The sequence below is a fragment of the Pelmatolapia mariae genome, linkage group LG13, assembly GCF_036321145.2.
Source record: "Pelmatolapia mariae isolate MD_Pm_ZW linkage group LG13, Pm_UMD_F_2, whole genome shotgun sequence".
NCBI classification, from domain to species: domain Eukaryota; kingdom Metazoa; phylum Chordata; class Actinopteri; order Cichliformes; family Cichlidae; genus Pelmatolapia; species Pelmatolapia mariae.
In genome coordinates this window covers 13,126,412-13,149,310 of record NC_086238.1, presented here as the reverse complement: position 1 = coordinate 13,149,310, position 22,899 = coordinate 13,126,412, and the positions used below count along the sequence as shown (strand labels likewise).

Sequence of the window (22,899 nt, the reverse complement as noted above, 5' to 3'; positions counted from 1 at the left end):
ATTTGCATAGTACAGGACAAATACAATGAAAAAAAAAAAACTCCTTCTATGTTTGCAGGCTTTGTGATCAGCTAAGCTAACCTTCAGCTAGATGTATGTACCTATAAATTTAATATGCAGATTGTAAATGACAACATTGTGTAGGACGCTTATTCTTTTCCATTAACCTCATGAATTTTGGCCCAGAGTTCAGCTAGCAGGAAATTGTTAGCATAAGGTATCTCTGTATTAGAACAAAAGAAGCATATGACAGTGAACATTATTATTTACTTTATGTCTATAGGTGATGAGGTGATCGTTATCCAAGGCAAACTGGATGGAATAAAAACAAAATATGCTGAGATAAACTCTATGAGTGACAGTGTTTTAAAGACACTGGAGCAGGTTTTGAGTCTGTCTTCTAAGCTGCAGCATACTCACACGGATCTGAGCTCATGGCTAGAGAAAGCAGAGGCTGAGATTAACAGCTTTGCTCATCAGGAGCCAGTCGGCGAGCAGCTGATTCAGTCACAAAGCAGACAGAAGGTAAGGATTTCTACAACTTTGTGCAAAACTTTGTAATTGTATTTGAACAATGCACCAATGCATTTATTACTTATGAACTGGTGCTTTTGTCTAGGCCATGTTGAAAGAGATCAAAGACCAAAAACCAGTGTTGGACCAGCTGAATGAGTTGAGCAGTTCGCTCTTGGATTTGATCCCCTGGCACACTCGTGAGAGTTTGGACAAACTTGTGTCTGAGGATAATGAGAGGTACAGAGCTGCCTATGACACTTTGACCCAGAAGGTCGACCAGATCAATGCTGACATACTCAAGTCACAACAGGTAAACCAGATAACTTAACGCACTGGCTTTTATTCTCATTCGACTGTGTCTCTCTCTTTTTTAAATTTATCTCTTGTTTTCTTGTTTCCAGTTTGAGCAGGCCGCAGACAATGAACTCTCCTGGCTGACTGACGCTGAGAGGAAACTGCTATCGATGGGTGAGATCAGGCTGGAGCAGGACCAAACCACAGCTCAGCTCCAAGCACAGAAGGTTAGCCGTGTGTGTGTGCATGTCTGTGTGTGTGCGTACAGATCTCCATTTAAACAAATTAGAGTAAACACAGTGGTTTCTTTTGTTGACATACAGCCAAACTTGCTCTACTGGTTTTACAGATTTTCTCCATGGACATCATGAGACACAAAGATGCTGTAGATGAGATTGTGAAAACAGGAAAGGCCATCATGACCAGCAAAAACCCAGAGGAGAAAGAAATCTTAAAGGTAAGAAAATATATTTCAAATTTCAGACATTTTTCAGTAAGAAAATGGACAGAAACTTTAAAATGATTCTTCTTGGGCTTCAATCAGGCCAAGACACAGACTCTCCTCGAGAAGTATGGTGTCGTCAGCCAGCTGAATTCAGAGCGTTGTCTGCAGCTTGAGCGAGCCCAGTCTCTTGCCACTCAGTTCTGGGAGACCTATGAGGAGATGTGGCCATGGCTTCAGGAAACTTTAAGCACCTTCAGCCAGTTACCCCCACCTGCCATCGAGTATGACACGCTCAGGCAGCAACAAGAGGACCTCAGGGTAAGCGGCCAATGTACGCTGATGCTCAACACAAAACATTTAGTCAAATGATTAAAAACTAAACTGATCATGTCACATCCTCTCCAGCAAATGCGGGAACTGATTGCAGAGCACAAGCCCCATATTGACAAGATGAATAAAACTGGGCCTCAGTTACTTGAGCTGAGCCCAGTGGAGGGTGAGCCCATCAGAGAGAAATACACAGCTACTGACCAACTTTACACCAAACTGAAAGCTGATGTCAAGCAGAGAGCTGCCACTTTGGATGAAGCCATCTCCAAATCCACTCAGGTAAGCAGTAGCTGTTTGTTAGGTTTGATTATTTGATAATATGTGATTATTGGAAATAATTAAGTTGATCATAATGATATCTGGTGCAAATGGTGGTCATAGTTTGCAAATGTAAACATCAACATTACCTTGGCTGTTAATTGCCTATTCAGTTAGTTGAGTAGCTTTTAAATATTTGAATATGTGCAAATTTGTCAAAGTAAAAAATAATTATACAGATATGTGCTTGTTTCAAGGTAACTTTCCATAATAAAAACCTACGATATAAATTATATATGCAAACTGACGTGTTTCCTTTCCTCCTTTTCCAGTTCCATGATAAAATTGATCCCATGCTGGAATCCCTGGAACGGATCGCTGAACGCCTCCACCAGCCTCCATCCATCTCAGTGGAGGTGGACAAGATCAAGGAGCAGATTACTGAAAATAAGACGGTCTCTGTGGATTTGGAGAAGCTGCAGCCATCTTATGAGACACTGAAGCAACGAGGTGAAGAGATGATCGCACGATCCGAAGGGACAGACAAGGACCTGTCTGCCAAAGGTAGATATGCATAGATATGCTTTCAACCATTTTTTATCCATTTATTATTATTTATCAAACATCAAGCTTTTCTCCAGGTGCATGTAGCTTTTATGTATTTCCTTTTTCAGGATAAATAACGAATCAAGAAAAAGTCCAAGTTTCCCGCTGTAAATCTTGCTGTAAATGTTGCTGTAAATGTGGAAAATTTTTCTTTGCCTTATTTTGTATTCCTCCTAATTGTGACTTTTTCTCTGTACAAGCTGTGCAAGACAAACTGGACCGCATGGTTTTCCTGTGGAACGACATCCAGGCATTGGTGGAAGAGCGGGAGGCAAAGCTGCTGGATGTGATGGACCTCGCAGACAAGTTCTGGTGTGACCACACCGCCCTCATCGTCACCATTAAAGACAGCCACGACCTGCTGAGGGAGCTGGAGGAGCCCGGAGTCGATCCTTCAGTCGTCAAACAGCAGCAGGAATTTGTGGAGGTAAATGAAAAACCTATTACAAATGGATAATTAAGAGAGGTGGTGCACTTTGATTATTAAATAATAAAAAAACCAATGCATCCATACAGGGATTTAAGGAGGAGATTGATGGGCTGCAGGAGGAACTCGATGGGGTTCGAAACCAGGGTGCAGAGCTCATGACTGCCTGCGGGGAACCTGATAAACCTGTGATAAAGAAGAGCTTGGATGAAGTAATAGACTACACTGAAAAGCACTCACTCTAGAGGTTTTGCCTACAAGATAATCGTGCTAAACTATTTGTGTTATTTTTTCAGGTGAATACAGCGTGGGAGAATCTCAATAAGACGTGGAAGGAGAGAGGAGAGAGACTGGAAGAAGCCATGCAAGCTGCTGTGCAGTTTCAAGATGGCCTGCAGGTGCTTTGATCACTGCCTCGAGAGCAACACAATTAGAAAATTAAAGGGTTTAGAATATTTAAAAAGTTTTGAAATAGCAGAACTTTTCCAAAACTTCCCAGTCATGGTTCTCGTGGTTTTTAACTTTATTTGATGTTTTTTTTAAATATTTTTTTTATTCTTTATGTCTTGGAAGCCTAGGAGTAACCCTTGAAGCTCTTTTTCTTAAGTGGGGTTTCTCTCATATATCAGGCCTGCTTATAGAACAAAACACTGGGGATGCATCAGAAGTTAATGAGGGTCTCTGCCTGTGTAGCTATCCTTGGAAAAACCTGGAAACTGTTCTAAGGGTCATCAAACCACATCTTTATTAATATATATATAGAGGTGTCAGATTAAGAGGGAATGTCGTCTTTAAGGGGTAAATACTTAATATCAAGCTACACAATACACAAGCACTTGTTCATCACGAGATGTTTGATATTTAACAGATACAGTGAGCCAGGGAGTTTCCGAGGCCTTTTGATGAAATCACATATTACCATGCAGTTGATCTAACAGTTGATATAACATTTCATGAGAGCTCTACTGATTTTGAGACGCCAGCCAGAGCGTGGTCGTGATATATTTGGCTCAAACATTGACTAGTGTGTAAGAAAGTTTCACGGTGAGGAAGGATTCTTTTACAAAAGTTTAACTTTCCTCTTTGCAACTTCTTCAGCGCATTGGCATGTAACCTCAGGGCTTGTTTTTTTTTTTTTTTTTCATTTTCTTTGTGTAATTTTTTTCCTAATTTATCAGCCATACAGACCAACTGTAAGATTCAGGGCATAACTTGAAACTCAGTTTGAAACTTGACTCCCTGTGCACCCAGCTTTGTTCTCTCACTAACAATGGTTTCCAACCCTGTATGCAGGGTATGTTTGACTGGGTGGATATTCTGGAGAGCAAGTTGGATTCAATGTCACCTGTGGGCACGGATCTGGAAACCGTCAAGCAACAGATTGTGGAACTCAAGGTACAGTCTTGTAGATTTGTGTTTTGTTTTGTTTTTTTAGATCAAAACTCATTCACAAAAACAGAAATATTACTATTGTTATAGCTCTTCTCAGACTTTTCAATTCTTTTAACTTGTCTCCTTGATGTTAGAGCAGCTGTGTCAAACACCAGCTGTGTTTATGCTGAGTTCTCGATTCATGGTCTGCTTTGTGTTAGTACAAAAGCACTAAGAAAATGGCTTCATAAAGTAGCCGGATTTACTTTGATGTACAATAAGACAAATCTTGTCCTGAAAACACAAAGCTGGTATTGTCTGTGCGTCCTTTCTTCTGTTGACTGATTGGGTGTACCGCTGCATGTGCTGGGTTGCCAGGAGTTCAAAGGAGAAGCGTACCAGCTACAGATCGAGATGGAACGTCTGAACCACCAGGCCGGCCTCCTGCTGAAGAAGGTGACAGAGGAGGCTGACCGCTCCACCATCCAGGAGCCGATGTCTGAACTCAAAATGCTTTGGGACAACCTGGATGAGAAGATCATCAGTCGGCAGGTCAGAAGAGAGAAAGAAGCAGAAGGAGAGCTTCACACCAAAAGTGCAAGCTATATAAGAAAACAGAAATGCTGACACTGATATCTAAATTTAAAAGGAATGGCAATATTGTTCAGGTGGCATTATCATGTTTAAAAAAAGGTCTGCAATCATTCTGTGAAATATATTGTATCGTACCTCTACAGCTTCTTGTGGACTAGAAACCAGACTCAGCAATGGCTTAAACAGTTTGTTTTCTCTTCCTGTAAAATTTAATGGTTTAATCTGTCATTAATCCAGCACAAACTGGAGGGAGGCCTTCTCGCGCTGGGGCAGTTCCAGCATGCACTGGATGAGCTGCTGGCCTGGATGAGCCACACCGAGGAGCTGCTCAATGAACAGAAAAATGCTGGAGGAGACCCCAAAGCCATCGAGATAGAGCTCGCCAAGCACAACGTATGACAAACCTCTTATCTTGTGGTTTTTAAGGGGGCTGTTTTTCAAATAAGTCCTTTCAGTTCAGTTTAGTTCAATTTTATTTGTATAGCCCAGTATCACATACAAAAATTTAAAAGGCTTCACAGGCATAAAACCATATTAAGTAAACATTTATGGTATCTGTCAGTGTGCCGTTTATTACAGTAAATTAGTCATTATGCACTTTGTGCTTAATGTCCATCCACACAACATCTTGCCGTTCCTCCTGATTTATCTCTGCAGGTCCTCCAGATAGATGTGTTGGCTCACAAGTCAACAGTCGAGACAGTGAACAAAGCCGGCAATGATCTGGTGCAGTCCAGCGCTGGAGAGGAAGCTTCTAGTCTGCAGAGCAAACTGGAGAATCTGAACCAGCGATGGAAAGCCATCCTGGAAAAGACGGAGCAGAGGAAGCAACAGCTGGAAAGCTCTCTGCTTCAGGTATATTAAAAAAAGTTAACTGTTAACCTGTGTCCCATTTCTTGTTAAATTGTGGAGAAAATAGTTTTTAGGTTGAAGTCAAAAAGCTCTGCAGGGAGGAGAGACTTCTATCCCTACCCCCTTCTTATTATTCGATTTGCATCCTGAAAGCTAAAGTAAATCATTCTATTGTTTTCACTTTAAGGTTTTAATTCATTATGAAACAGGCTTATAAATACCGAGCTAAATGAATCCAAGGAATTAAAAACTCACACATCCTCCTCTCTGAATCACAGGTTGCTAATAGCGAGTGTGTGAGGCACCTTTTGTCCTGACTCAGGTTGAATTGTGTTGCAGGCTCAGGGTTTCCATGGTGAGATAGAAGACATGCAGCAGTGGCTGAAAGACACAGAACGTCAGCTGTTGGCATCAAAGGCTGTGGGAGGCTTACCAGACACGGCCCGGGAGCAGCTTAACGCCCATCTGGTATGTGTTTAACAATATGAGAGGCTGCATACAGATGGCAGACTTGGGAGGAGGTGACTCTGTGTTTTCTGTGTTTTATCTGAAGTGTGAAAATTAAACGACGCTACAAAATACACTACTCTCATTGCCCTGCAGTCTGTGATAAAAAAGAGCTCTTTAAGTGTTTCTAATTGATTCATCCGTATCTGACTATAATGAATTTAGGAATGTTTTCCTGCTTTGTCTTCCTACTTTGTAATGGAGACACTTTCACAGTGAGCTCTCCCTTAAGAGGCAGCAGTGGAGACAGTTCAGGGAACTGAAAACAGACAGATTACTTTTATCAAATTAGTAACATTATCCTGGTCAAATGTTTGTGAGAAACATGCTTCTGAGATGCTCGGCATGCCTCACCATGCTCATTCTTTAACCATTTTTGGGTTACATTTGGACTAGCGACTGACAAATCCATCCCATTGAACACTGCAGAAATCCAAAAGTAACAATAGATCGGTCTTTAACTGTAATTCAGCCTGTTTGACAACACCATCACTCTCCTCTGTGTTGTTGTTTTTTTTTCCTCACAGGAGTTGTGTTCTGCCTTTGAGTCAAAAGAGGAGCTGTATCAGGAGCTCCAGAACAAGGGTCACCAACTGCTAACGATGATGCCCGAGGGTCCAGACAGTAACACGGAGCAGGACCTCGCCAACCTGAAGGAAAAATGGGAAGCGGTGCAAGCGAAGGTCGCTGAAAGAAAGGTAAGGGAATGACTGAATGGCTTTCACTGCCCTTAGCTTGATGACTCAGGATTTCAGGTTAAGGGATCGCTGACACACACTTGAGCCATGACTGTGTGGTTGAAAGCTTCTAATCCCAGTGCCGATAACCAATGGTGTAAAGACAGAGTGCTGGCGAGGACACACAGGATGCGGTTACACTGTAGATCAGAGTGGAACAACAGTGGTGTCATATGTTTCCACAGTGTAGGGTTGACAAAACATCAGCTAATTTTTAAGCCAAATGTCATCATTCACTTGTGGTTTTTTAGTTTTGTTGCTAAAATGTATAAAACGCCACCACTGCTCTCAGATATGGTGCTCCTTATTTTAGCTGCTTCAACTTTTACTGTAACATCTTGCTTTTGCATCCTATTTACTTTGGCCCTCTTCCCAGGAAGTCAAAGTCTGGTAAATCTTAGCACTGGTCAGAGCTGCTGGCCAAACTCTCTACAGCCTTCCCTGTGATACCTCTGCAGTCAAGTGGCTTATTTTTCTGTAGGACGTATGTACTGCTAAAATACAATTCCATATTTAGCAAGACACTCGACATGACCCACGATAAATGGGAAAAACACATCAGCAGCCGTAACTCTCACCAGGTTTGTAATGTCATTAGCACAGCATTTACTGCCATGTGATGACCCTGAGCCACCGGCCTCAGCTGTACCAAACGGATGTTTTTCAGTGATGGAGTGGCTGTTTCCTTTACTCAATTAAAACCTCATGATGCCTCAGCCATCAGTCCCCTCCAGAGATATTAACTTCCTCTCTTTAAATAGAGGTCATGTTTGGCACTGTTGAAGTGCAATTGTATCCCCCGCAGTGCCCTCTTTATCTGTTGCTATAACAACCAGAGATACTTTACACCGCTAAACAATGTACATGTGTTATAAACAGGATAGCGCTCTTTGATTTTTGTCCAGTATTATTTCATTTTTTTTAACGTTTCGTCTCCACAGGTGAAACTAGAAGAAGCTTTGACTGTGGCCACAGATTTCCACAACTCCCTGCAAGATTTCATCAACTGGCTAACCCAAGCAGAGCAGACGCTGAACACGGTTTCCCCCGCTTCCCTCATACTGGAGACCATCATGTTTCAGATAGATGAGCATAAGGTACGTGTTTGCACGTGGAGGACAGGCCTTCTGGTCCAACTTTGCTTGATTACTAGACATTACTGCGGTAACGTCTAGTAGTCTTATTGAGTCGGTGAGAAATTAAAATTATTAGTACCATGATTACCGGTTCATGATTACCAGCTCATCATTCTGCTTTGTCTTAAAGCCAACAATGACTTAATGGCATCTGTATTATCCTTGAGAACAGAGCTCATTAGCACATTACCCACATGACTTACATTTCCTCTGCTGTCAGTTGAAAAACCTTTATTCCTTTTTTATTGTTAGAACATCTGGCCTGAATCCTTTCCCTTTTCTCCCTCGCATTGTGTCTGTGCAGATGTTTGTGACAGAGGTAAACTCCCACAGAGAACACATTATTGAACTGGACAAGACGGGCACACATCTGAAGTACTTCAGCCAGAAACAGGATGTGGTCCTGATAAAGAACCTGCTGCTCAGCGTGCAAGGGCGCTGGGAGAAGCTGGTGCAGAGGTCTGTTGAGCGGGGTCGTCTACTGGACGACGCCAGGAAGAGGGCGAAGCAGGTACTGTTCTGTGAATATTTATGCTGAGTTTGAACAGGCATGACATCAGGACTTTTTATTATCATTGGAAAGCTCTGGAAATAGGATATTAAACCTGTTTCTTATTCTTTCTGCAGCCTATTACAGAATTTTCTGAATTATAGGGCCCTTCTGCTCCAATCATGCTAACATTAAGCAGGGCTGTGCGATAAATCTAGTGAACTCATACCTGTTTTAAAAATGCTTTACACTGTTTTTTGTTCTTAATTTTTCATTAGTTCCATGAAAATTTCAATAAACTGATGGAGTGGTTAGATGAATCTGAGAAGACTCTGGACTCTGAAGTGGAAATTGCCAATGATCCCGATAAAATCAAGACGCAGCTGGCACAGCACAAGGTAACTGAGAGAAAAATGTGTTAAAACAGTCAGAGACATGGAGCAACATCTACAAAAAAAGTTTCATTCATTAAACAGAAATATCTGATGTACCAGAGCTGGAATTTAAAAATAGGATCTGTTATTTGAAATTACAGAGTCAGTAGAATCCAAATGCTTATATTGCTGTTGACTATTGTTGTGTTTGTGGTGTTATGCTGGGAGATTGTGCTAATCCCGTCATAATCCCTGAATGGACCAACTGTTTTAAGGCTGTCCTTGCTTTTGGATACATTTAATCTCTACGGAGCAAGAGCTCTTGAGTTTTGACCTCCTTTTTGTTCTCCTCGCTGAAGACTGTATTCTTAATCACAAAAAGCACACACCACACGCAGATTAAGATACTGTTTGACATGCCAGTAGTAATAATAATAAGAAAATCTCTTGAGACGATTTGCTGTTTCCATTTGAAGATAGAGGCATTATGAGTCCACTAAACCGGACCACTGGGGGGATTGTGTATATTATTTTTCCTTTTTTTTCCCACCGTGCAGGAATTCCAGAAAGCTCTTGGCAGCAAACACTCTGTGTATGATACTACCACTCGAACAGGACGGGCCCTGAAAGACAAGACCTCTCTACAGGATGACAGACAGAAGCTGGACGACATGCTGAGTGAACTGAGGGACAAATGGGACACTGTTTGTGGGAAGTCAGTGGAAAGGTGAGGATGTTCTCCCAATGAGTGATGTATTTCATTCCACTGTCCGCTAAACAGCCTCACTGTGAATATTTTGTTCTGTTCTGCAGACAAAACAAGCTGGAAGAGGCCTTGTTGTTCTCCGGCCAGTTTACAGATGCTCTCCAGGCTCTTATTGACTGGTTGTACAGGGTGGAACCTCAGCTGGCTGAGGACCAGCCCGTACATGGAGACATAGACCTGGTTCTCAACCTGATAGACAACCACAAGGTAGAGAACAGCTCCACACCGAAGACCCAAAATCTCTTTATTTTGTTCATTGGCCCATTTGTTGCTGATGTTAGTGGCAAAAATCAAGTGAAACCTTTCACTGCTGCCACGCCCAAACCTTTTATCATTCCTAACACAATACAAGACGAATGAATCTTAAACTAACACGGGGATAGACAATACATTAAAACAACAAAAGGGGAGGCATTGTATTACTTTCTCATTGAGAGTCTGTTTTCTTTCGGGTTGTGTATTGAGCAAAGGTTTGAAAATTGATGCTGGTGTGTTTTTCTGTACTCATTATTAATATTATATTAATAACATTCTTTGTGTTAGCATTTTATTGAAGTAAGAAGACAACAGATACTGAAAGCACCCTGTTTTATGCTTCTTGTCATTGGGCCAGCTATGAAATAGAGACAAAAAGGATGTTTTTTGAAATAATGTTTAAAATAAATTTAAGAATTTGCCATTTAAAAAACTGAATATTGTTAATATTTTGGCTGACTGTGTCCTCAAATGTCTCGTTACTGCAGGTTTTTCAGAAGGAGTTGGGAAAGCGGACAGTAAGCGTCCAGGCCCTCAAACGTTCAGCCAGGGAGCTGATTGAGAACACTCACGATGACTCCTCCTGGGTCAAAGTCCAGATGCAGGAGCTGAGCACGCGCTGGGAGACGGTGTGCAACCTGTCGGTGTCTAAGCAGACCCGGCTGGAGCAGGCTTTGGGCCAGGTATTCCTGACAGTACTCCAAACAATCACAAGGTAGAAGGTAAGTTAAGTATATTAGCCTGACATACGCGTCTTCTCCCACCGCAGGCTGAAGAATTTCACTCTGCTGTTCACATCCTGCTGGAGTGGCTAGCTGAGGCAGAGCAAAGTTTGCGCTTCCACGGCAGCTTGCCCGACGATGAAGAAGCTCTGCGTGCGCTTATTGAACAACACAAGGTAAGCAATGCAAATGATTCTGCTTTTTTTTTTTATTTCAGAAAAAAACTTTTATGTCTTACGTTGTTTCATATTTTTGTTGCTTTATTAAAGAAATAAAACACGTTGCCAATACTTTGCTTGAATAAACAGTTAAGATCCTGACTCTGTAATTGCAGCCTGTCTAAAAGTAGATGGCATGCTGCTTTCAGTGCCAAAAATATTTTTCTTAACTATGAGGTCATCTGATTAAAATTACTGGGGTCTGCTCCAGTTTTAAACCAAGTATGAGCAATGTTTTGTTTTTATTTTTAGATAATCCAGTTCCAAATCCCAACGCTTTTTCAACTTAAAAAAAAAATTTCTTTTAAAGGTGTTCATGAAAAAACTGGAAGAAAAGCGAGTGGCTCTAAATAAAGCGGCCAGCATGGGGGAGGCCATTCTCAGCATCTGCCATCCAGACTCTATCACAACCATCAAGCACTGGAACACCATCATTAAAGCCCGCTTTGAAGAGGTCAGTCCACTGTTTCATACCTTCAGGTTTAACAGAACACATTAACCTATTTTGATAAATTAAAATAAGGAAGAATTACTCAAATCATTTTAACAAGGGTTGGATCGGAAACTCTTTATAACACTCAAAAAATTAGAGAAAAAGTTACTATGGATAGTCATTATATTAAAAAAAGTAATAATGATTCATCTTAGCAGGTAAACAAAATCAAGCTGTGTGCAGTTAACTTGATTTCAGTGTATCTGAAATTAATTTAGTTATTAGTAATATATGTGTAATACTGCTGTTACACAGGTGCAGGCTTGGGCCAGACAGCACCAGCAGCGACTGGCCACAGCCCTCACTGAGCTGCTAGCTACTCAGGAGCTGCTGGAGAATCTTCTGACATGGCTACAGTGGGCTGAGACCAACCTCAACGACAAGGATAAGGAGCCACTCCCTCAGGAGATCGAGGAGGTCAAAAACCTCATAGCAGAACACCAGGTACATCAAAACAGCAAATAATAATAAATCTGATTTTATAACTTTAATTTAGATTTTTTTTTATTCCATATTTTATTGATTGCATTGGCATTCAGTTAACAGTAGTTTACTGCTGCTCGCCCCCTGCAGGCATTCATGGAGGAAATGACCAGGAAGCAACCAGATGTTGACAAAATCACCAAGACACACAAAAGGAAGGCTGCTGCGGAGCCCCAGATCCAATCTCAGATCCCCGTGTTGGACAAAGGAAGAGCTGGAAGTATGTATCCCATCACTGTTCCTCATAGAGTATGACCCGAGCCATCTGGCCATGAGCTGAATCACTTCAATGTGACACGACATCCTCAATTTGCCCATTTTAGCACCTGGAATGATGTCAGTGTGAATGCATTCCTCCTGATTATATGGTGGAAACACAGTCATTTTGAAGGTTTTTGTCTTTCCCTTACAGGAAAACGTTCTCCCACGCAAGCGATGTATGCGTCATCAACACAAGCTCCCATTGAAACAAAGAACCCACGGGTTAACCTGCTGGTGACCAAGTGGCAGCACGTGTGGCTGCTGGCTTTGGACAGAAGGAGGAAACTCAATGATGCTTTGGACAGACTGGAGGAGGTAATCTAGCAAAATCTGCAGACATTTTTCTGCAAATTTCTAGCTTTTTAGTTATTAATGTCGACCTTTCTTTCTTTATCTGCTCAGCTAAAAGAATTTGCCAACTTTGACTTTGATGTGTGGCGGAAACGTTACATGCGCTGGATGAACCATAAAAAGTCTCGCGTCATGGACTTCTTCCGCCGCATTGACAAAGACCAAGACGGCAAAGTGACGCGACAGGAGTTCATAGAAGGCATCCTCTCCTCCAGTAAGTGTCAGACTCAAAGCTAAAAAACATCTACACCACTGAACAAAATGCTTCTTTTTGTAACACTCAGTGTCTCTTCAACAGAATTCCCAACAAGTCGTCTGGAGATGAGCGCCGTGGCAGACATCTTTGACAGAGACGGTGACGGCTACATTGACTACTACGAGTTTGTAGCAGCTCTGCATCCCAACAAAGATGCTTACAAACCACTAACAGATGCTGACAAAATTGAGGACGAGGTAATAAGAATGCCTGTGGCATTAATTTCACATTTTCAATTGTGAGGCGTCGCTTAATAAAAAAAATGATGCGTTCGCAGGTCACGCGCCAAGTGGCGAAGTGCAAATGTCCAAAACGATTCCAGGTGGAGCAAATTGGTGCCAATAAATACCGGGTAAGCACATTTTTATGTGTTTGGCTTATCTAACAGCGAAATTCTTTTAAGCAATACAAGCTGTGACATGGTTATGAAATAATTTAAAATAAAAGACTTTTCAGGGAATACTCTTGTTAAAGGTAAGTGTTGAACTTGATGACAAAAGTGCGAATATGTGCTAACCTTTTTATATTTTTTATTCTTCCTCACATCACCAGTTCTACCTTGGAAATCAGGTACATCCTCTTTTCTTTCCCTCCTTCTCTTCTGTGCCTTATCGAGCCTTGCGTCCTTTTTTCGTTTACCACGTTTGCTGTCCAATTAACACTTTCTGCCCAGATTCCTGGCTGATGTTCTCAGATGTTCTGGAACTCAGAAGTAGAAATAAAAAAAGTCTATGGCCCGCTGATTTAATCTAACTTTATTTAACACTGGCCTGAGATGTGTGTTTGGTCTGAGAATTTATGGTAACTTCACACATAACTCTAAATCTGATTTAAAATGAGTAAATGAAAGAAGCATGCTTCCAAGTTTTATGGCAGTCGACGTTTATATCCAATCTAAATTTGTTCTTTTCACATAGGTTATGTTTTTTTGGGGAAAATAAGACTTATTTGTGTTATAATTAGTGCAGTTAATGTTTTTTTTTTAAATATATATATATATGTATATCTGCTTTTGAGTTTCAGAAAATGCAATATTGGCGTGCCAGTACCATTTCAGCCCATATTTTACTGGTTCATGGGCATAAATTCATCTGCTGGGCATACAATAATGCTTTCTGTGTGCTTGCCTTTGGTGCTTCAGTGTCATGGGAATGATTTACCTCAGCACTGGCTGACACTATTTATTACATTATTTGGGCAACTTTGATGATTTCAATGAACACGTTGCTTTTCATTTCTCTTACTTTGTTAATATGTGCTGGCAACCTGCATGTCAGTAAAAGGTCATTACTGAGGGGTCAGTGAGAGGGGATAGGGGCGTTAGTGATGCTTTATGAACTAGTTTGTATTATTGTTATCACACAACAATAAATTAAAAATAATTCTTTTGACAGTTTGGTCTGGTTCACTGCTTACATGACTCCTTAATCGGCGATGAGACAATAGCAAACAGGGAAAATCAAAATCTTACCCCCCACCTACACGTTGCAGTTTTGGAAAGCTGTATTCTGGTAAATGGTTATTCTTAAGCTGTTTCTTGTGCCTTCTTTTACTCCAGATCATCATCACCTTTAATGTATTTGATCACTAGACTCACCAGTGGCATTAAATCATTATGATAATCATACAAGTGCAGGATTTTTGTTATCAGTTAAAGAGATACCATATGATAATAGGAAGTTAGTGGACCGTCATCAGTGTTTGGTCATGTCTGCGTGTCACACTGTGGTGGTGGATTTAAACAGAAGTGATTTGAACCATTCCTCATGTGTGCCATTTGGAGCTAGCTGCATTGGATCTGCATCAGTGTCAATGCATCCTGAGTATTTGTAGCTGTAGAAAGTGCAACAAAGTGCTGGATTGTAGGAGATTGATGTTTGTGCGTTTGATCAGAATGTGATGTTGATTTTGACAGAAAGCATGCACGCTGTAATTGCAAACTCCATTTTTGTGCCTGATGCTCATGGTCTCATCCAACTGGCTGACATGTGTGGTATCCCCTCATAAAGCTTGAATCATTCTCCCCCATAACATGCTCACTGTTCTTATGTCTGCTATGTGTGGTAGGTGACATGAAGTCAAATTATTACACACTGGGGCCCCCTGGTGGTGTAATCATGTGCCTTCAGTTATGGTGTTTTTTTTTCTTCACAGGCTCCTTCTGCAGTAAAAGCGGAGTCTTACATTGCTGAGATAAAGCCAGACACATAGACATTACAACCAGAAACCACAATTACACAGTGATCACTGAAATAAGAGAGAAAAAATAGGCTGGTTAAGTTTGTAAAGCTGTGAAGTTTGATGTATTTACTGCTTTACAACATCTCATATTAAGTTAACCCTCAACAGCAGCAGGTATGAACGTAGAGCCTGACTGATGATATGGCTTTGAGGCTGATTCTGATAGCTCTAATTAAAAATACAAGTGAAATTATATGGTTAAAAGAAAAAAAAAGTCATTTGCTAATCTGTCAGCATCAGCATTTATTGGGACTGGTAAATGAAAATTAAAAAGTAAAAAAGAGACTGGAGAAATAACCATTCAACCATGTTATGAGTGTTGATGTGTGTCCACCAGAGGGCGCTCTGAAACCATTCCAAGCAGAGGTGGGCGTGTAAATAAATAACTTCACATAACCAATGTGAGGTTTTTTGTGTATGAAAGAGAAAAATATATTGGCCATTGGAATATCATTGGTACGGGTATCAGTAAAAATCATTCGGACTTCACAAAATTCATGATAATGCCACAAAAAGCTCTTTTTGAACGTTATGTTGTGTAATTTTTTTATCGTCTTATTTACACAGACACCAATATCCTGTAGGTGATATCTGAAGTAAATTAATATCAACTAACAAAATCAGTCAGGCTCTACTTCAAATTGTAGCGTATAGTAAATGAATCAATGACTATGAAGTAGTCAGTTCACTGTAGCATGAACTCAATGAGTAAATAGAAATAGTAAAACAATAGCACACGCTTGTAGAAAAACAAAGTTGGATTGACCTTTGTGTAATTTGTGTTCTGTTGTGTCTGAGAATGAAAAGTTAAAATTCATGTTTTTGTGTCAAAATCTTTTTGTGTTTATGATTGTACGTCTACGTGCGTGTGTTTAAACCTGTACAACATATAAGAGAAACCAGAAGCAGATGTGAATCTTTTCCGACAGGTCGTTTTTGAAGCTCAGTGAAATAATCTAGATGAAAGCCATCTGCTCCCCCACAATTAAAATAATTAGCTGGAATAAATGTAACTCTTCATTCTACTCTGGTTTCCAGTGTTGCACAGCTTCTGGTCTGCAGTGTGAGTGTGCTCACAGGAAGGTCAGGTTTTTCACACATTCCTCTCTCTATTTTCCTTCCCCCATCGCAGTTTGGAGACTCTCAGCAGCTTCGCCTTGTGAGAATTTTGCGCAGCACTGTGATGGTGCGGGTGGGAGGAGGCTGGATGGCACTGGACGAGTTTCTGGTGAAGAATGACCCCTGTCGAGGTGAGTTCAAAGGTTAACTTTGAGGAGTCACAATCCAATTTTGTTTAAAGGTCAGCTGTTGTACTGACTTTCACTTTTTTTGTTCGTGTGTGATGAAAGAATTTGGCACAGCAGGAAGGCGAACACTGCTGATCTCTTCACTAATCTTTTTATTGTATATCACTGTTTTTTACTACCCACACATGGAGGATGATGATGATCTTGGTTAAGATTATTGTGTATTCAGTGATGTTAGCTCAGTTATGGAAACATGAAATATAACTACTGTCCAATGTCTATTTATATAGGCCTGTTTGAAATGGCAACTTGAAGCTTAAAAACAGAAGATATATCACATATATCGATAATTCATGCAATATATTATATTATATTATATATTTACATAATATACTGCAATTTTCTGAGGGTTAAAATGAGTTTATTTTCTTTTTTTCCCGCTATCTCAACACAGAACGCTTGAATGAGATAACACAGTTAAATCATCTGTTAAAAATATATTTCATTTGTAAGCATATTTTTATTAACAGTGCTGCCTACATATATACTTATATATACCATAATGCGACCCAAATTTAGCCTTGTTACTCCGACATGTTTCTGCTAGCATCTGTGTTAATGATCAATTTCTGTTTTTCCCACTAAACCCGCCTCCTGCTCAACATGAACATTTCTTCTAGTGCATCACCACGGGAGCAAAATGTTGCGCTCGGAATCAAACTCTTCAATTACTCAGTCTCCTATAGGTTGGCAAATCTCAAACTTTCTCACCTTGCTCCATGAACCCACCAGTGGTATGTGTGTCTGCACATCCGAGCTTGTGTTGGTCCTGGTGTGTGCCGTACTGTAGCTGCGTGTGAGCGCTCAGTGTGAAAGAATGGCATCCTCGGAAACCGGCTCCACCTGCAATCAGCTGTCATTCAGCTGCGGCTGGTTTTCATGCATGCAGTTGTTTGTGTGAATCACATCACCTTCGATCACTTCAGCACAATGAAACTGGCTCCTTTAACTCACGCCGCATGTCATAGGGAGCTCTGAGTCAAGCTTCTTTTTACAGTCCAGGGTTCGAGCGGTGCTTATCTGACTGTATTGCCTGGTCATATAGGCTCCTTCATAGGGGAAAATGGTTACATTGCCTCTATGAAACACGCACCACAAAACCGAAGCAGTATTTCTTGCACCGTTTACTTTGTTTGACAGGGTAGCTTAGTGTTTAAAACTGCATGCAGATCTGTTTGTTTTCAATGTAACCATACTGTTTAGTTTATACACTGTAGTGTAGTTTTACTTGGTTCTATAATTCTTCTTCTTTGGTTTTTGAGAGTGTTTAGGCTCACTTTGATTTATTTTAGTTTTCTCGCTGTCACTTCTTCCACTACCGTTGCAACAGGAACTGGACGTCTGTTCAACAGTATGGATGAGATATGAAACTGCATGAGCTGTTTTGTTGTTGAGTCACATCATGGTAACATTTCATTGGTCTGTTCTTTGGGGTCGCCTGGAAATTGCTGTGTAGTTCAGTGATGATTACAAGAAAAATACATTGGTAAATTTCCAATTCATTATATTACCGTTAGAAGCAACAGATTTCTACACAGCCGGGAATACAGCTTAGCATGCAGTGTTGTGCACGACAAGACATGCACAAGTCTGGAGCCACCCCTCATTTCTTTATATTTTTCATTGAAGGATCCAGAATGTTTGGTAAAGGTGGTCTTGAGCAATAGTTCTTCTGGGTTTTTGGAGGTCTTTCAAAATGTTTCTTTGGACATTGGCTGCTTTTTCACTCATTTTTATTCTGGTCCTTGCACCTGGCCAGCATCAGAGGAATGCTTTTTGTTTGTTAAGCTGATTAACACCGTCCTGTGAATCATTAAAGCATAAATCAAGGCACTTTACGCAGTGTTGTCTACACACAACAGACAATCTAGCAAAGAACCAGTTTTAAATGGTATCTTTAGGTACTTTGTTACTAAGAGCTTGTTGCAAAAACTCATGTGGCTGTCAGGACGCAATTCTTAAGAAAAGGAAACAGAGAGAAGAGACTGATGTGCACCAAATTATACAAAAACTGTACTGAAAATAAGTGGCAACATGTCTTAAGGAGTGATAAATTCAGATTTGAAATTTTTGGTTCAATTGGTGATCGATATGTACTGAAGAAGTCAGGAGAGACACAGCAGTGAGTGTCAGCAGAAATCTGTAAAATTTAGTGGGGGTTCTGACGTGGTTTGGACCATTTCAGCCAGTGGTGTCGGGGATCTTGTCAAAATTGTTGGAATCATGAACAGAAAAAACTACCATTAGATTTGGATCCACATGAAATACCATCTGGAGAGGATCTGACTGACAACACCTTCACTTAACAGGATGACAATGATCCTGAGCCCACAGTGAAACACTGTCTGTCATGGATTGGGCTCCCTTGAGCCTGAAGCTCAACATTATTAAAGCCGTGTGCAACAAAATGCAGCCAACATCTAAAAAAGAACTTTGAATATCCTTCAGTAAGATTGGAGAACTATTCCTGAAGACTACTAAGTATCAGAAACCATAAGAAGCCTTTCATAAGAGAGTTCAAACTGTGCTGAAGAATAAAAGCTCATTAGAATTGTTCAGACTTTGCCTTATATACTGTTTTCCCATTTACTCTCAGTCTGCATGTTTTAATAAATCTCGGCATCTCTTTCCCATTTTTCTGGCACAATATAAAGAAATGAGGGGATGGGTTGTTAACTCACCATCATCTTAATCACCATTAACACAAATATAACAGTGACAGGTGTATTCGTGCATCATGGCTCATTTTGAGTGTCTTTCTTAGCTAAAGGCAGGACCAATGTGGAGCTGCGAGAGAAGTTCATCCTCCCAGAGGGAACCACTCAAGTGATGGCAAGCTTCCGCTACAGAGGCCGGAGGTCTCGGCCGTCATCTCGAGGAGCTTCTCCAAACAGATCCACCTCCAGTCAGAGCCTCCCCGTCCCCACCAACCCAGCAGCGACCAGCACACCCAAGGTGAGAGGCTACACCTGCCATTAGAGCTGGATGCTGCCTCATTCTGTCTCACTGTAGATTGTTCACCCCCAACCTCTCCACCACCATCATGATTTTCCTCTCATTTACCTGCTTTTTAATTTTTTTTTTTTTTTAATTACCCTTGCATAATTTGATCATTTTGTTGTTTGATTTCTGTGTTTCTTCCATCCAGTGTTCCTGGTAGTTTTTGAGTTTGTGAATCCATATCTCTGTCTTTTGATTTGCCATTGTTCCCCAGAATCCCCAACACATAACCCGCAATTATGATAAGCCATGGCTTACAAACAGCAAACCCTCCACTCCTCTTAAATCATCAGACTCCTTTGGGAGCCAAGGTTCATCCTCAGAGGTATAGTCATAATACTAGACATGACGTGAAACACTTCACATATATGACCCAACTGAAATCTATTGAAAAATCTTTTCTTTCTTTTTTTTGTTTTAAAGAAGTAAAAAGTGCCTTTGTGTAGATTTATTTCTGACTTCGTTGGATGGAAATGAAAATAATTAGATGCAAAATGAGCTTAGATTTTATTTGGGTCTGTAACCTTTATTTTTCTTGAATAATTGGCTCAATCACTAGCTCTTTTCTTTCCTAACCTTTGTTTTTTTTATACCACTACATCATGTACAACTTCATATGTCATCTCTGAATGTCATTAATGTCTAATGACGTATTGCTCTGCTGTACATGAATTCATACTAACTGCATCTGACTGATACACCTCAGTTATGGGGAAAATTCTGATTTTACTAAAATGTTTCTTTTCTTTTTTTTTATAAAAATTAAGACTAACTCAATAATATTATTACATATACATACTCAAGACCTTTATTTTTAAAAATTTTGTCCCCTATGTTTTTAATAATAATTGCCACTGATTGCATTTTAATAAAAGTTTTTTCTTTCACAGAGTAATCCGGTTCAAGGCAGCAAATTGCGTTTGCCTGGGTACCTGTCCGGCAAAGGATTTCAGTCAGGTGAAGAAGGGAGCTTGATCAGTGCTGCTGTACTAAAAGCTCGAACTCAGACAATAGGTGGTGAGTAGAAAGCATCATCTCTGCAACAGTTTCTCCACATCTATCCATCACATTCACATCTTTTGAATTCTTTTTTCAGTGTTTCTTAAAGTGTTTCCCAATTTTATCTCTCTAGAATCGAGAAAAAATTCCAGCCGACCAGGAAGTAAAGCCGGAAGCAGAGGAAGCAGTCGCAGAGGAAGTGACGCCTCCGACTTTGACATCTCAGACATCCAATCCGTGTGCTCAGATGTTTCCGAGACGGTCGGCGACTCTGCCAGAGCGACGCCGCGCTCCGCATCCCGTCAACACGGAGGGAAACCCTCTAAGATCCCCACACCACAAAGAAGAATGACCCCTACAAGCAAACTGGCCAAGGGATTGAAGCGATAGACAGTGGCCTTGAAAAAAAACAAACAACCAACCCAGGAGCTATTTGCACCCTAAACACATAATGGACACTGGAGATGTGTAACTTAAAGAAAAAAAAAGTAAAAAAGACTGCAAATGTGTCACGTGTTATTTAAATTCTTGCAAAGATGTAAAATATTCTGTTAAGAGGCAATATGGTTTAATATTTTGTGAGAATGGAAAGTCAATGGCCTTGTGTATTTGTTTTTAATGTATTTTATTTTTTGTGAAAATATGTCAAATTGTTTTTATTGTACTTTATTTTTATTTATGCAAATCCTGTAGAGGATTGATGAACACTAGAAAATCTGGGAATGATCAAGCCGAACTAACATTTCTACACTAATGAAGGGCAAAGATGCAGGATAGTGCTCTAAGAGTTACTGAATGTACTATTATTTATGTATGCTTTTGTTTGGAGTAGATGGTGCATTATGGTACCGTTTGACACACTGCGATTATCTATTTAAGTGCTATGTTATACTGCCAACATGCATTTAAAGGGCAATGCAATATATTACAATAAACCCCACTAAGCACTGCAGAAGCCTTCGAAAACCCCTATTTAAGACAAGTAGCAAAAACCTCGTAACCATGATGCTTTTATGTCCCCGTTTGTCAGCAGCTGCAGCCCGTCTTTTGTTTAACCACCTCACAGCAAATGAGTACTCTGACCTCGAAGAGGTACCACTTCATGTAGACATTCTCTGTGCATCCATGTCAATGTATGGTTAATTTCGGTAGAGCTGAAATTGTTACTGTAACATTACTTTGTAATAAACCTGCTTGCAGAAAGCCACCAGAGACTGGTGTGCACCACAGAATCGCCTCTGTCTCCTCTGTCATTTTTAGCTGCATGGGCAACTTCACAATGGCTCTGTAGCTCTGATGTTGGTCACACCACCAGCCAATCTCTCAATAGCCGTCTGAAAGATTTCCCTGAATAGGCTCCGGCCTCCCCGCAACCTTGATTTGGATAAGTGAAAGAGACTGGATGGATATTTCTCTTCATCTCTGTTTGTCTGTCAATTTACATAAGATGGAAAACTTGGTAAATGGGAACTTGTTTTATTAAGCAAAATTTCAAACCAGTTTATTCAATTCAATTCAATTCAATTTTATTTATATAGCGCCAAATCACAACAAATGTCGCCTCAAGGCGCTTTATATTGTACAATAGATCGCACAATAATAAATACAGAGAAAAACCCAACAATCATATGACCCCCTATGAGCAAGCACTTTGGCAACAGTGGGAAGGAAAAACTCCCTTTTAACAGGAAGAAACCTCCGGCAGAACCAGGCTCAGGGAGGGGCGGCCATCTGCTGCGACCGGTTGGGGTGAAAGAAGGAAAACAGGATAAAGATATGCTGTGGAAGAGAGACAGAGGTTAATAACAGATATGATTCGATGCAGAGAGGTCTATTAACACATAGTGAGTGAGAAAGGTGACTGGAAAGGAAAAACTCAATGCATCATGGGAATCCCCGGCAGCCTACGTCTATTGCAGCATAACTAAGGGAGGATTCAGGGTCACCTGGTCCAGCCCTAACTATATGCTTTAGCAAAAAGGAAAGTTTTAAGCCTAATCTTGAAAGTAGAGATAGTGTCTGTCTCCCGAATCCAAACTGGAAGCTGGTTCCACAGAAGAGGGGCCTGAAAACTGAAGGCTCTGCCTCCCATTCTACTTTTAAATACTCTAGGAACAACAAGTAAGCCTGCAGTGCGAGAGCGAAGTGCTCTAATAGGGTGATATGGTACTACAAGGTCAATAAGATAAGATGGGGCCTGGTTATTTAAGACCTTGTATGTGAGGAGCAGAATTTTGAATTCAATTCTGGATTTAACAGGAAGCCAATGAAGGGAAGCCAATACAGGAGAAATATGCTCTCTCTTTCTAGTCCCTGTTAGTACTCTTGCTGCAGCATTTTGGATTAGCTGAAGGCTTTTCAGCGAGTTTTTAGGACATCCTGATAATAAAGAATTACAGTAGTCCAGCCTGGAAGTAATAAATGCATGAACTAGTTTTTCAGCGTCACTCTGAGACAGGATATTTCTAATTTTAGAGACGTTGCGCAAATGGAAGAAAGCGGTCTTACATATTTGTTTAATATGTGCATTGAAGGACATGTCCTGGTCAAAAATGACTCCAAGGTTCCTCACAGCATTACTGGAGGCCAAGGTAATGCCATCCAGAGTAA

The 22,899-nt window shown here is 40.6% G+C and overlaps 1 protein-coding gene across 15 annotated transcripts in view; it reads left to right on the top strand.

The window, feature by feature from the left end:
- The window catches only part of LOC134639590 (dystonin), a 104,832-nt gene extending 83,311 nt beyond the window's left edge, over positions 1-21,521 (top strand). For 9 of the 15 annotated variants that reach the window (XM_063490849.1, XM_063490851.1, XM_063490846.1 and 6 more), the window contains 37 exons: positions 284-525; positions 620-826; positions 918-1,037; positions 1,160-1,267; positions 1,355-1,573; positions 1,661-1,864; positions 2,176-2,407; positions 2,650-2,876; positions 2,966-3,088; positions 3,173-3,274; positions 4,170-4,271; positions 4,626-4,799; positions 5,079-5,234; positions 5,499-5,696; positions 6,033-6,161; positions 6,728-6,898; positions 7,879-8,034; positions 8,378-8,584; positions 8,842-8,961; positions 9,495-9,664; positions 9,751-9,910; positions 10,447-10,641; positions 10,728-10,856; positions 11,209-11,352; positions 11,647-11,835; positions 11,965-12,094; positions 12,287-12,450; positions 12,538-12,700; positions 12,785-12,939; positions 13,020-13,094; positions 13,295-13,312; positions 16,116-16,233; positions 16,911-16,976; positions 19,055-19,245; positions 19,505-19,615; positions 20,181-20,307; positions 20,423-21,521. In XM_063490849.1, coding sequence (XP_063346919.1) covers positions 284-525; positions 620-826; positions 918-1,037; positions 1,160-1,267; positions 1,355-1,573; positions 1,661-1,864; positions 2,176-2,407; positions 2,650-2,876; positions 2,966-3,088; positions 3,173-3,274; positions 4,170-4,271; positions 4,626-4,799; positions 5,079-5,234; positions 5,499-5,696; positions 6,033-6,161; positions 6,728-6,898; positions 7,879-8,034; positions 8,378-8,584; positions 8,842-8,961; positions 9,495-9,664; positions 9,751-9,910; positions 10,447-10,641; positions 10,728-10,856; positions 11,209-11,352; positions 11,647-11,835; positions 11,965-12,094; positions 12,287-12,450; positions 12,538-12,700; positions 12,785-12,939; positions 13,020-13,094; positions 13,295-13,312; positions 16,116-16,233; positions 16,911-16,976; positions 19,055-19,245; positions 19,505-19,615; positions 20,181-20,307; positions 20,423-20,679 — 5,759 coding nt within the window. In that variant the 3' untranslated portion in view covers positions 20,680-21,521. The remainder of the gene's footprint in view (positions 1-283; positions 526-619; positions 827-917; positions 1,038-1,159; positions 1,268-1,354; positions 1,574-1,660; positions 1,865-2,175; positions 2,408-2,649; positions 2,877-2,965; positions 3,089-3,172; positions 3,275-4,169; positions 4,272-4,625; positions 4,800-5,078; positions 5,235-5,498; positions 5,697-6,032; positions 6,162-6,727; positions 6,899-7,878; positions 8,035-8,377; positions 8,585-8,841; positions 8,962-9,494; positions 9,665-9,750; positions 9,911-10,446; positions 10,642-10,727; positions 10,857-11,208; positions 11,353-11,646; positions 11,836-11,964; positions 12,095-12,286; positions 12,451-12,537; positions 12,701-12,784; positions 12,940-13,019; positions 13,095-13,294; positions 13,313-16,115; positions 16,234-16,910; positions 16,977-19,054; positions 19,246-19,504; positions 19,616-20,180; positions 20,308-20,422) is intronic. The other 6 variants (XM_063490848.2, XM_063490859.1, XM_063490860.1 and 3 more) reach the window with 2 other exon arrangements.
- Positions 21,522-22,899: the final 1,378 nt, after the last annotated feature.